This window comes from Rhinoraja longicauda, chromosome 8 (assembly GCF_053455715.1).
Source record: "Rhinoraja longicauda isolate Sanriku21f chromosome 8, sRhiLon1.1, whole genome shotgun sequence".
NCBI classification, from domain to species: Eukaryota; Metazoa; Chordata; class Chondrichthyes; order Rajiformes; family Arhynchobatidae; genus Rhinoraja; species Rhinoraja longicauda.
The window spans coordinates 53665494-53681379 of NC_135960.1; the positions used below are offsets into that span (position 1 = coordinate 53665494).

At 37.9% G+C, this 15886-nt stretch overlaps 2 protein-coding genes across 3 annotated transcripts; both read left to right on the forward strand.

The window, feature by feature from the left end:
- Positions 1–4504: 4504 nt before the first annotated feature.
- On the forward strand, positions 4505–5872 carry hoxd9a (homeobox D9a). The gene is made up of 2 exons (XM_078404548.1): positions 4505–5081; positions 5631–5872. Exons 1-2 carry the CDS (start codon positions 4505–4507, stop codon positions 5870–5872), a joined length of 819 nt encoding a protein of 272 aa, XP_078260674.1.
- Positions 5873–12359: 6487 nt separating this feature from the next.
- On the forward strand, positions 12360–13310 carry LOC144596305 (homeobox protein Hox-D8). 2 transcript variants are annotated; one of them, XM_078404549.1, is made up of 2 exons: positions 12360–12786; positions 13015–13310. In XM_078404549.1, exons 1-2 carry the CDS (start codon positions 12360–12362, stop codon positions 13308–13310), a joined length of 723 nt encoding a protein of 240 aa, XP_078260675.1. The 2 variants fall into 2 exon arrangements, with proteins under 2 accessions (XP_078260675.1, XP_078260676.1); XM_078404550.1 differs by having other exon boundaries at positions 13018–13310.
- The last annotated feature ends 2576 nt before the right edge of the window (positions 13311–15886 follow it).

Genomic DNA, 15886 nt, shown 5'->3' on the forward strand with positions numbered 1-15886 from the left:
GCATGAAAAACCGATTCGATAATGTAGTGTCTTATTGGGGATTGTGGAATAGGTTTTGTTTATCCTCTCTGGGATATTATGGTTAATTCCGATTTCAGTGTTTTAGCGTTAAGGTTGTCTGAAAGTACAATAGCACGTTTACCTTAGCAAGAATATGTCAATTTAAGAATGTTCTATTGAATATAAGGCCAATCACCTTACTTTGCTTAGCAGGTAATGTTTAAGTTAGTTAACATGAAACGGTTTTCGTGCAATTTAAGTAAAGTTTACCGTTCCTCACAACACGATTTGAATCACAGTGACACTTAAACCATGGTCCCATAAATACAATATTTAGGCCTGTAGACGAAATTATTTTGGCCATTTTCTAAAGAGTGCGGTGGAGTGGTAATGCACATTTTGTTTATTTATATGCATGTGTCTGTTGCACGATTTATAAATTTAGGACATATATATATATTTAGGATATATTTAGGACACACATATATATCCTGAATTATATTTCAATATCTTTAACTCTTTTACAAGAAGGGTAGTCATCACTAATATCCACCAAGTTACTCGTGGGCAAAATGTGATCAAAATGTTTTAACTACGACAAATACTGATCTGGGTGAATACATTATATGTAATCATGCGATTCTGAAATAAATTTCATTTAATTTCCTAATATATCATAAAAGAATGCGCATTTGTGGGTATCAAGTGGCCAGCATTATATCCGAGGGTAGTTTCCTCTATTTAAATTAATCCAAAGAGCAGAATTAGGCCGAAGAGTGAACGTGGTTTGATTACGGGCACATAATTTGTAAATTTGCGGATTAATTCATCGAAATATTATTTATACTTTTCTCCCGAGGCATAAATGAATTTGAATAAATACGGAATTCATAATATTTATTAGTATGAATCATCTCCCAGAATAGAAATTGGTAAATATCAATGTTTGGGACATGAAGTGCAAAAAAAAGCCATTTGTCACAGAAATATGTACCTATTGAAATAATAATCTGTTTTGTTAACGAAGGAAAAGTTCACGGTTAAGCATTGTTTATTTGAGTTTGACTTTAACTACGGCATGAAAACCATATTTCACTGAGTCCTTGGGATAACCAAGACGAGATATTCCGACGGTTTCCATGTAAATGGCAATTCCGCTGCTCACGTGTTAATATCCCGTCAGAAATAAAGCGAGTATATTTGGTGGCAGTCAGGATCAAATGTTATGAAATATTTTCGTTCTTCTGACGTGTCGAGGTTGCAACCTGTCAATATTCCCCGCTGCAACTAAAACAAAAGGATAGTTTTAGTGGCACGATTATACTTTTTGATATGTCTAATACTCTAATGCACAGTTTTAAGATGCAAATGCATTGGTGAAATAGAAGTTCTCACCAAATTAAAAAATAAATCAAACTGTGATTCAAAAATGAACAAAAAGGAATAAAGGATTAATTCGTTGCATCCCATTTGACAAAAATAGGTTGAATCTAATCAATAAAGGGCTTCCAGAGGCAGTGCCATGTATGTTTACAGATGTGCATCATTTTTAAATAGTAAAATTTCACCCTTAATGGCCGCATCGTTAAAAAAGGGAAATACTTATTTAAATTGAAATCGAAGTGAGAATAACTGTTCGACAAATGGTTAATACAACGAACTTTATAACATTGCTAAATTAAATTAAACAGCATGGCTGCACGTATTGTGTTATACTTGAAACATACCAAGGTTCAGAAACATTTAAAATTGCAGTGTGCACAAGGACACTTTGTAAGAAATTAAACCAGAACAAACGCACCAATCGGATTAATCGTGTCAAAAGGCAGAATAAAATATTGTTTTTACATAATGCGAACCAAAACCTGAACATTTGCAGTGTATGTTTAGTATAATATTTATTTCGACATAAATTCCGACTAATGCTAAAGAAATATTTTCACACAGTTTGTTCCAGATAAGGAACAAGCCTTTGTAATTTGTTATTAATCATTGTCGTCTATATTCAAATGAGAAAATAACTAAAATAGTGCTCTTTTGGTAAGTTTAAACTTATTAACATGCGCATTTAATTAATATTCCTCCATAATAATAAGAATTTCTGTGGTGTTATACCCAGTTGGGTTTTATCGAATCCCGGTCGGCGCTGAAAGATTATAAACTATTTAACAGGCCTGCTTCTCTTCTGTATAATACAACACAACACAAATGCATAATTGTTTATCTATAACATTGGAGTACTTAGGTAGTAAGGCATTGTGGTAACTACATTAACTCTTTAGTATATAGTAAATAATAGTAAATTACTTGGCGAACAACAAAATGGCAGCCAATGAAAAAATTATGCTCTTCGATTGAAGTAATTTTATGAATGACAGTAAATTTTACAAACATGAATGTGGTAAATAATTAATCCAACGTTTATTTTAAATAACTCTAAAGGCACACAAATGCAATCCTCGCTTCAGGCTCTTCTATCGCTGCATCTATCCATGTAAACACTTTATATATAATTCTTTAAGATCACGCGAGAAAGGAACATGTTGCATTTTTATTTTGCAAATGGCACGGGGCAGTAGCATTCAACGTATTAGTATTCACTCAACGCACCAAACAATTGACACTTTGAAAACAAACCATTCAATCAGTTAGCCACCACAATGTACATATCCATCTGTTGTCTCAATTCGGCAAGATGATTATTTGATAATATTAGCTGGCAGCCTGGAGTAGCAAACTAAAAAACAAAGATGGAGTTTCTAGAATGATCATAAATATACTAAAGGGTCTTCTGTGCAAAAGTTGCGCAATGTGAAGTAATGTAACAGAACGGTTCAAACTGGAGAAGATGCTGGTCTTTCGCAACGATCTATTCAACTTTTCTTTTGCTTATACTGAACAAATATTAAGCAATAGCGTTTGTGACTATAAACTCACGCGCACACACAATCATACATACACACACACACACACACACGATCACACACACACACACAATCACACACGCACATACACACCATGACACAATCACACGCACACACACATACACACACACATACGCGAACACACACATACACACACACACACGCGCGCGCGCGCACACACACACACACACACACACACACACACACACACGCACACATCTATTTTCATATTTGAAACCTCCTGAGACTGGCTGTGTTACTTGCTGCAAACGAATCATGGTGAATACCAAAATTGCTGAACGATTCTTGGCTATTCAAAATAAAACAAAGTTCAATGTGAAGCACCAATAACTAAACTGGAAATAGAACTTCTGAAATGTAATTCAAAAGATACTCCTTTTATCATCAACGAAGTTTCGTCAATTTTAATTTTGTCCTGGAGGACGGTGATCGAGTGGCTTTTCTGAAGAAACACGCACTCCCTGTACACCAGTTCAACGTCGGACATGTTTTAAAATTCCGAATTCAATCTTGCCGACCTCTGCTCATCGACTCATTCCGATGTCTCCATCCTATCACTGAGCGGGAGCGGTGAAACATGGTACTGGGGCTGGTGATGAGCGTTTATGTTTAAGTATATATTCCCCTCTGCTGTGTACGATGGTACACTGAACTGCGATTAACAGGCGATGGACCAGAAGCATATTTATAGGCAGGAATATTGTACCTTTGTGGGAATATTTGGGCGTCCACTGTTGATTAAACATACTTTACAATGCCAAAGGAGGCCTGTTTTATTAAGGACGCATTAATGCATAATCAAATACACCTCATAAATTTTTTATTGATGGACATAAAAACATTTATGGTGGCTTCTGAGTATAGACTCCAAGGCAGAGGAAGAGCCGTTTCCTTCAAATGTAGTGATATTTAAAACAAATGAAAGTCTCCGGTGTAGAAATGAAATGGGGGCAACTAAAACAAAGGCAACTAATTAATGTAGCCAAGTTTTTTTTTAAGGGATAGGTTTAAATCCTTCGTTTCACGACATGCATGTTACTTATTTTCTGCGAGACGCAACTCAATGATCTGTGAAAGCTCTCATCTAAACAGAGTATATGTACAACATAGAAACACCAACGTACCTCGAAGGTGTTTTCTTGCCGCTTTATTGCACTAACAAATATTTGCTCTTGACATAGATCATGGACTACGCGCTGCTGATTATGAAATGAGTGACAGACATTAATTAGGAAAATAGTCCCCTGTTTCTCTAGAAGCTGTTTTTTGGGGACAAAAAATGCACTGGAGAGTTAGTCCTTCTGACCCCCAGAAGAAGGTTTCCAACGTTCTTGATCAAGCGCATTTTTTGTTTGCTCCACTGACAATATAATATTTTATTCTCCTAAAGCTGGTCTAGGCCCGTATGTGGCCACACCGATGAGCGGATTGATTTACTCTCTGTATTGGTAAATACAGTCACGTGAATCGCGCAACCAATAGCTGCAGCTGCGGTCGGCAAAATACTATGATTGTTCAGAGTGAAGGTATCAGATACACTTCCCAGAGTAACCTTTTCTATGAAAGCGAGAGAGGCTAAAATGTCGACCGGTGGCACCATACACAATTATTATGTTGATTCTTTGATAGGGCAGGAGACAGAGGACTTGTACGCAGCGAGATATGCACCAGGAGCCCACGGCACAGCTTCAAGGCCATCAGGTGTAACGGACAGCTCAGATTTCTCCTCCTGCAGTTTTACCCCCAAGTCAACCGTGTTTTCCAATCCCTGGTCTGCCGTCCATCCACAATCCTCTGCCGCCGTTACAGGGATCTACCATCCTTTCATGCATCCGTCGCACCTTGGAGCTGCAGATTCCAGATACCCGCGATCATGGTTAGAACCCCTCTCCACTTCTGTCTCTTTCCCCGGATTTCTTCCAACCGGCCGACATTACGGAATGAAGCCAGAAACTCTAGCAGCCAAGAGAACTGAGTGCCCATCCTATGAGCTGCAGACTCTCAGCCTGCCCGAATTCACGTGCACTTCCTACCCAGAGGGCAGGGAGAAGCTTCCTAAGGAGATTGGCTGCACCAGCTCCGAGACTACGAGCAGCAGTGAACACAAGGAAGAGAAACCCCGGCAACTTGACCCAAGTAAGTGTACGAATTGCAGCTTGATTTACAACCCCGAACCTGCAGACCCGAGTGTGCAAAGCTGATGGTTTTACAAACCTATAAAAATGTCTAGACGCCTACCCAAGTCTGAAAAGCCACAGCTAGCAGTAAAAACTTTATATTGTTTACAGAGAATATTTGCACACAAATCTGCGCGAGACTATAAAACCTTATTTTAAAGTTGCTGCATTGCTTCCCACTGAATTTGACAGGAGTTTTCGGAAATTCGAACGTCCGCCCTCATCCAAGTTAAAGCAATTGTGCTTTTTCACCACTCCTACCATGGCGTTTGTGCTCAGTTTTGATAGTCAGCCATGTCTAGGTGTACTCAAATGTACGGAAAGCAATTGCTCACTCAATTTCTCAATATATCCGTTCTGAACTTAACAAATATTCACCGAGAAAAGAGTACTGTAGGTTTCAGTGATACTATTGAGTTCGTGGGAATCCTTGGGAAGGTCTGAAATCTTACGAAAAGCTATTGAGAAGTTAACCCCATTTTAATTCTTCTTTATTCCTTACTTCCAGATCATCCGGCACTCAACTGGATCCACGCTCGCTCTACCAGGAAGAAGCGTTGCCCCTACACCAAATACCAGACGCTTGAATTGGAAAAGGAGTTTTTATTTAATATGTATCTTACCAGAGACCGCCGCTATGAATTTGCTAGAATTTTAAATCTTACCGAGCGGCAAGTAAAAATTTGGTTTCAAAACAGAAGAATGAAAATGAAAAAGATGAACAAGGTGAAAAACAACGAAGAGTCTTGATTTGCCAACCTCTTCCGAGTGAAAGATCTGAAAACCTCTACAGACTGTGTAAAAAGTGTTTTGTTTAACTGGTGGTGCTTGGTCGATCGAAGCACGGTCTATGTTGTACTGTTTCAGAACAATCCTGTGTTTAAACGACTGCCTTGCATCGAGTGACTGTTCCTGATTTGCTGCTATGGGTTACATTAAACTAAATTTAAACTGATGTCAGCACGTTAGTTGTATTACGTTAGAACTTTGACGACATAATACTGATATACTTGTTTTATACAGACAAAACACTCACATTTGAACATCCCGTTTGGATGTATAACGTTTAAAATGTCGATTGTCTGCTGTATTGCTAGAAAAAAAATGTTTAGATATAAATTTAGAGGGAAACGATACAGTGTCATTTTATGCCATTTTTATGCCAGTTCGCCGTGGAATGTAATGCAAACGTTGTACACTATTGTTAATTTCCGATGGAATGAGACGATCACTGTGCTGATAAAGGCAATGTAATATTTATTTATAATATTTCAGGTTAAATTAGCAAAAGCATCACGGTCACTCTGGAAAGAGATCTAGTCCTTGAGTAACTTAAAAGTGTCATTGAGCAAGAGACATTTTGACTATCGAACACAAATAAATTGAAATTGTTTAAATTTTGTTAGCTTCCCAGTGACTGGGGGGCAGGGGCATCTTTTTTGTGCGTTTGGGACAATCTGAAACAAGTTTGGTTTAGCGACAAGAATCTGACCTGCTTTCATGGCGTCAATTTGAACACTCTTATAAAGAGCCAGTTTCTCGGGCCACTACATAAGTCTAATCCATTGTAATGAATTAAGTCTGAGGATGGAAGAAAATATAATTTTACCGTAGTTTCTGATTTACTCAAAATCCTCTACGGTATTTAATGGCTACGACAGATGTGACAATAAAAAATATACTGTCCTGCAAAAGTCGAAATGCTATAAATAAAAGCGGTATGTTCCACTTATGCACGCTCCTCTGTAACTCACTTTTGGTTAATAAGATTACAATAAAATGTTTATGAGCATTTTAGGTTTGGCTGCCAGGGCAAAAAGCCGTTTATAAGCCGATAAACACTCTTCCGATGCAAACAACGGAGCTTTGTAGGAGGACCTACATAGTCTGTTATTTTTACATAATACCTTGCCGCAGTTTTACATTGAAAACACCCAGTAATGTCGATTAGAGGGTGTTATTAAGATGGCACAAATACGGTTTCCTTCCGATTATCTGACTACCACTCATTTTAGCGTCCAAATGGAAATGGACTGTTTGCTGGATTAAATTATACAGGCTGTTCTGAAACCTTGGACATTTTGCACGTGGAATTTAGAAACCACCAACGAACCGCGAGCTGATGCACTATCTATAAATAGTAGATAAAGTTGCTCATCGTTTTTAACCAATTCACTTTATATATTCCTTCGGTATATGAGCTCGTGCCCGCTTTCATGTAGGTGATCGACTCTTGAGTAAACATTTATCTACTGTTGATAGGTGTTCTATAATTTCTCCCTTCATATTTGAGTGGACTATTTAAAATAAAAGCAAATATTAAGCACCTGCAAAACCATGTAGCAGGATGGGATAATTAAAAATAGAATCAGCCGCGAAGTATTATTGGAAAGACGCTGTACAGGGATGGAATAATCAACCACAAAGCACAAACAAATGTACAGCTATGTTTAATTTCACGTCGCTGTCGCAGTTCGATATCTCACTGGAAACAATTGCGTGAATTTCTTCAATTAGAACCGTTCTCTTTTTGCAGAAGTTCCCGGAAAACATGTAGTGTTCTGAAGGTATTGAATTGCAACGCCATCTATTGCCACGATTTTGCATACAGTACTTTAAAACAGGAAGGAACGGGATACGATAAACCCCACGGCTGGCTAGACGTCTTAATGTCTTTATGGTTTTCTTCGTGTAATTACGGTGTTCTTTGAAATCCACCAATTCAATGTTTTTGTCTGTCGGCCACAAATAAAATGCAGACACTATTTAAAGAGACGAAAACAATTAATTCCGCCTTGTCGCTAAATCTGGACAAATTTGTAACTATTCTCAACCATATATGCAAACAAAAATCAGTGCGGTGCATTCGCTGCAACAGAGATTTACATACAAAACGCTCGTCGGTAGTCCAATTAAATAAACATAACGAGGAATCAGCAAGCTTCATTAACGGTAGTGCTTGTGAGAGAAAGGCAGACAGAGATATGTATCTCTACTCGCAACACGTTTTGTTATGCAATATGCAAATACATTAGATTTGAATTTTGATAGCAAATTATTTAAACGGCGAATCAAAACAAAACTGAATAAAACTAAGTTCCATGAGTTTGTTCTAACCTTCCATGATTTTTTTCAAGTTGCAACACCAGTTAAACATTCCTGACTTCACAAACAAATGTTTACAGCAATTCACATATTCAGCGAAGACTCTGATAACAGCAAACGGAACACACCAGATGATACTCCATCTTAGCCTGCAAAATAACATATTTGGACATTTTCAGATTGTAATAGTTCCTAATAGGGCTCCCTTATGCCTCTCTGTTTATTTATTGTCTGTGCAAACATGTGCAGTCACACACGATCTATCTACACCCTCCTTCTTGGGCCTTCTTCGCCCCAACTTTCAATTCTTAGACCGATTTTTTTTTTAAAATCCTTAGAAAATAAGATATCTAGAAAATTGGCAGCGGTAACATATTTATTTTGGACCGCTGTATCAGTCAAATATACATAGCAGACGAAAACGTTCTGAGCAATAGCTACCGATTAAAGTTGCAAACAATCACTTAACTTTTTGAACTTCAATAGTTTCGTTGTTAATTCCTGAAAGTCGACGTTAAATTAGACAGCAGACGAAAACAGCAGTTTCAGTGTCAATTCGGCTTTATTTTACATGGAAGTAATGTAATATCCGTTGGGATTTATATGAACTGTTTTTTTTATGTTTCATTTCTTCGTCAACGTTTTAATTGATTCTTATGTGATTCGACTAAAAAATGAACAAAAGTAGCCCGCGTTCCGATTTAGTTGTGGGTCATACGATTGACCACCGGGGGGCGCCGTCGCTCCATTATACCAAATAGGAGACTTGGGTGACAACGGAAAAAATATATAAAAATAGGCAACTAGTCCATTTTTGCATGGAATTTTCTTTAATTTAGAAGACAGCAAAAGCCGAACCATGACTTTTGAGAGGGTTTTCAAAATTTAAAAAATCTCATCACAATTGTAAACTCTATAAAATAGTTGCGAATTAAACGCATGTAAACATGTGCTCGCTTGAACATTGAAAGGTCCAACTAATTTAATGGAAACGTATTATTAATTAATTACATTGTAGAAGCTTTCTATATAAAAATATTTGTAAGAACAAAATGGACACATTTTTCAGAACTAAGCACACCTGTTGTAAGCCGTAGTGATTTCATTTTTTTTAAACAAAAAAAAAGCACCATATTTGTGCCCGCTCTTGCCTTTGTTCGAATGATGTTCATTTACCGAAATTCTAAAATGTGATCTCTCACCAATGGGTCAAGGCTTATATTATAAACAAGGTCGGCGCGATAGATAAACCGGAGTGGGATTCGAGAGAAAGGATAGATCAGGCTTTTTGTTCTTTCGCATTTTTAATAAAAGACCTTAGCAATAAAGAAAATTGTAACGTTTAAACCAATGCTGCATTATTACAATAAAAATCACATCGTTCGAGCGACCTTGCTAACAATTATAAATAACAATGGTGTCGTTATTTTTACAGTTTTAACTGTTTATTTCAACCGTTAAAGAGTAAAACAAATTGAGCCAATTACACGATATTTGCTACAGGGGAAATTTTACAATCCTCCCAATAAAATACTTCTTTCAAGAAATGCAGTCTTTCCCTGATTTTTCTGAAACAGTTTCAAGCATTCGGAAGCAGATAGAAAATTTGAGAGTAAAATAGAATAAAACGCACCACACTCGCTGGTTGACTGTCGTCGGTTTTGCTGCGAGAATGATTCCCGGAATAAACCAATTTCCATTAAAATAATGCCGAGGCCGCAAAAACAGGGAATAAAATCTTCTGACGGATCTTAAATTACAATCTCCGTTTGGAAGTGACTTTTCAATTAAAAGTAAGTCCTTTTATAAGATTTTCAATAAGACGTTTGCGGTGAATTACCTTTTTAAAATATACTGGGTGCTTTATCTTAAAAATGTATCCAGCAAAATTGTATAATTACAAATAATTATATATATTTTCCCATTTGTTTTCCGCTGATCTTTGAGAGAATTATTCAGTAAATCAGATATGTATTCATTTCTATTTTTCGGATCTTTGACTTATCGTCCTTTGATAAAATGTGGGTTTGCAATTGTTTTCAGAAGGCAAAAAACAGGTATAACAGTTGAAATGAAACTTATTTTACACGTAGGCTTTCCAGTCTGATAGGCCTAGTTTTTAAAATGTTAAAGTGACTTGAATGGTTTGTTAAAAAAAAGAGAATAGAAAAAATAATTTAATTAAATTTACCTTTCCAAATAAATTTGCTTAAACAAACCAAAAATGCGGTCATATAAATATCTTGTCGAAAATCAGTTGCACGCACATATGTATGTGCGGAACAAAAATAATATGCTGAATATTTTTGTATTACAAATTAATGTAAATATTCAATATTCTGGGGTGTTTTCTTGGACACTTGGTCTGTGGCTCTGGCCGATGTCCGCCGTCTAGAAAACATTTAAAATTGGGCAAATGATCCCGTTTATGCCCATTTCAATCTCTAAACGTGGGAGTGTTGCATTAGGATTAGGAGAGACATCGTGTTTTAAATTGTGAATTGTTAGCTGTGTATTTATTTTATGCAAATAATTGGAAAAAAAGTTCAGAAGAATATAGTTGCTGTGATCCATTACATATTGGACTTTAAATTATAGGTTGTGCCCACTTTGAACGAACATACAGTGCATGCATCCAGGAAGAACTTGAATTCTTCTGGTTAGCAGTTACTGAAAACATTGCTGTTTTTATTTCCCCGCAGCAGTTTGTGGATTGAGACAAGCACCGGAGCGTGAGGAACAAAGTTCACTGGTGAATTCAAGTTTCACCAGATCAAGCACTCTTTTTCCATTAAACTTTAAACGCGGTCGCTTGCATTGGGGGAGAGGACGGAGGGGGGGGGGGGGGGGGGAGGAAGGGGGAAGAGAGCAAATTGGGATCCGGGTTTATTTCTGGGTAACTCGGGAACCTGGGAATGGACGCCTCTAACCTTGCCTTGTATTTCTCCCGGATTTTGCTGCTCTTGATGAAATTTCAACCATAGGCTGCAAACTTCGTGCTGCCCTGCAGAACCGAGCTGCTTTTCTCGCCAATGACGTCTGCCATGGGTGAAATGATGGAAATTGTATTCAGAAGCATGATTTTCATTAGCTAGTAATTAACCTCAAAGTTTCAGTCAAGCGAGCATAGTTTGTTAAAAATCTGAGTCAAGGATAACTCTTTCCCCCGTTCTTAGTAGACTATTGTTTCACAAAATATATTAATGCTATTAGGTTAAATAATTTATTTTAAACAGGCATCGGATTCTTGTGCATCTGCTTCCTATTTAGACCTAATAATAGGAATAATATTGCCAACTCACTTCAGTTTATACGTGAACGACAGGTATCCGTGCGCCAAAAGTACCTATATAAATATAATAAGACACACGTTTATATATTTATATATATTGATGGCTATTGATATATATATATATATATATATATAACATGTGTGTGTGTGTATGTGCATGTGCATGTGTGTGAAGCTAAAGAGACAGACAGAGTGACAGACGCAAACAGTTTTTTACAAGCTTTACAGAAACATCCAAAACCAAATAATCCCTAATGTTAATTTTAACTTTAGCCTTTTAGCCCTCGAGCCTCCCCCATCCTCCATTCCCCCTTTTTGACTGTGTCTTGACCTTGAGACCGGTCTCACCTTGTTGTGTTCTGAAATCTAATTGCTGTGCTGTAACCGGGCCAGTTTCATTTCTCTTCAGCTGAGTGGCGCACGTATTTCATGTTTTCTGTGATGCGGCCCGCCTAATTGTAATGAGAGGGTGCTGAATATATTAATCCGCATGTTATCTTTTTTTTCTCCCCCCGATCTGTGTGCCCTCTACTTTCCTAAAAAAATATCATTTCTCAGCACAGACGTGTTGTCCGCGAAGGCAGTAACTGTAAACGGCAGTCAAAAGATCTCTTCAGCCGGCTTACAACTGATCTGCGGTTTCAAAGTGAAGCAGTCACAGCAGTGAGGCAGTGGTGCACCTTCAGTATTAGCGAGTATGTTGCACGGGGCATCAGTGCACACTGGACCTGCATTGCCATCATGAACAGTGTGTAGACCGAGCAAGTCAATAATATCATTCCAGAACTGCTTAAGCATTTATTTTGTTTATATTCATTGGCCACTCTTGAGTCTGCACAGATGAGTTCATATTTTGTAAATCCATTCTACTCCAAGTACAAGCCAGGAGAAGCTCTAAGTCCCACTTACTACGACTGCCGGTTTCCACAGGACGTGAGCAGCAGACACGCTGTGGTATATGGTCCCAGCAGCGGAGCGAGCTTCCAGCACCCTGCTCAAGTTCAAGAATTTTACCATCATGGGACATCAGCGCTTCCTAACACTGGCTTTCAACAGAATCCTTGTGGAATTACGTGTCATGGTGACCCCTCTAAATTTTACGGATACGATAACTTACAAAGACAGCAAATTTTTACGACACAGCAAGAGGCCGATCTGGTACAATATCCTGACTGTAAATCGTCCAGCAGTAATATTGGCGAAGAACCAGAGCACTTAAATCAGGGCTCGTCTCCTACTCAAATGTTTCCCTGGATGAGACCTCAAGGTTGGATATATTAAAATTAGCTTCCATCTCACGTTTTACTGCTCAGTTCTGCCGCCAAGGTGTTTAATGCTATCTGTACTAGTCAGCTTTAATAGGAACATTTTCTTTATGTAGCATTACCGTGCAAAGCGAAAAACGCTGCCCTTTTTGGGCTAGTCTTGTCGTTATTTGACCGTGCGAATTTGACTCAATCTTTTATTGTCTTTTTGTGTTTCTCGTGTCGTTTAGCAGCGCCTGGTAGACGCCGAGGGAGACAGACTTACAGCCGATTCCAAACTCTGGAGCTGGAGAAGGAATTCCTGTTCAATCCGTATCTGACTCGAAAGCGAAGGATCGAGGTTTCTCATGCTCTGGGACTGACCGAGAGACAGGTGAAGATCTGGTTTCAAAACAGGAGAATGAAATGGAAAAAGGAAAACAACAAGGACAAATTCCCAACCTCTCGGAACGACGAGGACGGGGAAGAGGTCAAGAAGGAACAGGAAGAGCCCGAGCAGGACACATCAGAGAAAGAGACCAAGTAACTTTACCCCTTTGGCCTCCGAGAAGAACGTCATTCAGCTTGTGCCAATTCCACTGTTATACGTGTTGATCAGATTGAATCCTCCCGCACATTGATGGTTAGTTTGGTGTGAACAGTCCACCAGTTTTTTGAAGTTCTTTCGAGCCTTAATTCAACATTATTTCCAATGAGGTCTGTGTGCATCATTTTAACCTTTTCGAATACACCCTGACAGATATATATATAGTATCAACCGTCGTATAGAATTTTGCAACTCCCTTTAAAAGTGGAAGGTTGCAATATCCCAGAAGAAATAGCCATTTTGAATAAAGATTTTATTGCTTTTTAATAGGAGGAAATATAAAATGAAATCGTGATTAATTTAGTTTGTTGATTTTATTTAGCATTTGTGATTTCACCCAACAACATGAACTGCCTAATAGAATGGATTATTTGGAATGTATTGCGAACACACTTAATTAATGATAGGTAAAAACAGTGCACTTGCGATGTGTCTTAATTACTGTGCGTGTAAACTAAATGGTGGTGTATTGCGGCTGGAAATTCTCAAAATTTACCTATTCTCCGAAATGCAGTTAATAAACATAAGCAAAAAAAAAAAAAATACAAGGTATTCCGCAGCAATAGTCACTTTTTATGATGGTCGAATGTGATTAAATTAATAAATGTTGATTAAATTTAACTGCGTGTTTGTTTCATTTTACGACCAGTGTCCCAAAGAAAAATAAAAGTAACATGTGTTTTGATAGAGAATCATTATGGGTTGATTGAGAATGAAGTGGCTGCAATTATTATTTAGCCAGCGTTTTGTGGCTGTTTTAAGTTGCTTCTGCAAGATTAAATCGAATATACTTTATTTTTGTTTACCTGTGCAGTCACAGGATGCCCATCTGCCATACAGCACGGCAGATCTGACCGTTGGATGAAAAAGACTGGAGATGGTGTATTTTTACATGCAGTTATTAAAGTTAATGACAGAGTTGACGATTAGAATATTAGTTTATCTATGCCCTAAGTAAAATGGTCTTCGGGTGGCCATTGGCCAGTCAGATCACATGCCTGACTCATGTGTGGCTAAAACGACGCTGTTAAAGTTAGTGTTTTGTGTAAAGCTGCGGTCTACTGTACACGTATATCAGCAAATCTCGTAAAACCGACAATAAAATTCTAATACTACAAATCACTCGGCAAACTGAAGACTTCTAGGTTCCACTTTATTCTTTTCCGCTCTACAGGCTGGAGGCTAAAGCATAGTCTACAGTTGTCGAATAGCCTTCCATTTTGCCGTTAAACTTTACACAACCGGTGATTAAGCCACATTTAAACTTTAGCAGGACCGGCGCGCAAGCCCCATATAAATGCTCAACTCGGGAATAGACGATTTTTGATGTCCACTTCTATGCACAAATTACAATGTCATGGTAAGGTTGAACAAAACAAAACGATAAGAGCAAACAGGAAACGATTCTGAGGAGGGGGAGGAAAAACATGCCTCTACCAATGTTAAGCAAACAACTAAAAACACAATTGCTGGCAGCATAAAATTATTAGTAGCGGAGTCCAGACTCCACTCTGATAAGGCAATGTTGTTAAGATAACTTCAGAAACAGTTTTCAGATATGGAACCGAATTTAGTCATAGGTTGCACAATTAGACTTCATGCTCCTGCAATGTCCAGCTTCTGCCAGGTACAGTTGCCAAATTAAACACCAATTAACTATTTCAAGACGAGAAGGGACAAAATCGCAGACTCCAATTTTGTTGCTATGGTTAACACAGTATGTGCCATGTCCCCATTAAAAAAAAACTGGTTTCACGTTTTACGTTAAAGCAAACATATTTGATCGAATTTATACATTCTCAGAAAGGTCATATTCAACCTAACAGATAAACTTTCAGAAGGTGCGTCAATTTTACGTGAAGTAATATGAAGATTTCATTTTCGCAATTGTCTGCTCAATCTGGAAGAGTATTCTTTGGACGATTTTTTTGCCAGTTTTTTTCAAAACTTATTCTCACAATCTTATCACACCGCGCCAATAGGGTAGACAGTAGTGCTCCCTCCAAGCGTATTTGTAATCTGAGCCTTCTTACAGAAAAAAAAAGCTAACTAAAACAATTAACCATCTTTATAATCATTTTTTGAACCAAATAATCAAGCAGAGGGCTATGTCGCGATTGTTGTTTTTTATGTGTTGGTGGATCAATTATTGGTCTCCGTGGCGTTGGGGTGGACAATGGTACGAGATCTGGATCTGAGCTGTGAGCTTATTAGTAGGGTTTCACTGGCGGATTGAATGGTTCAAATATTTGAGAAGAATTAGCCTATAGAGGCGGGAGTTACCTTTCATAATTTCATTTTTTTATAACACAAATATATCCAAAAAACTCCAATCGTTTGATTCACGCATTAGAACCGCGTTTCGTGAATCCGTGCAACTGGATTATTTGGGTTCTTCAATCCCTTCGTTTCTTTAAAGAAAAACAGTATTTTACAGAAAACTCTCCTCTACATCATGCCTGCACTCGAACCTCTCCATCCCAATCCAGAAATAAATAATTTCCGAAATCAAAGTT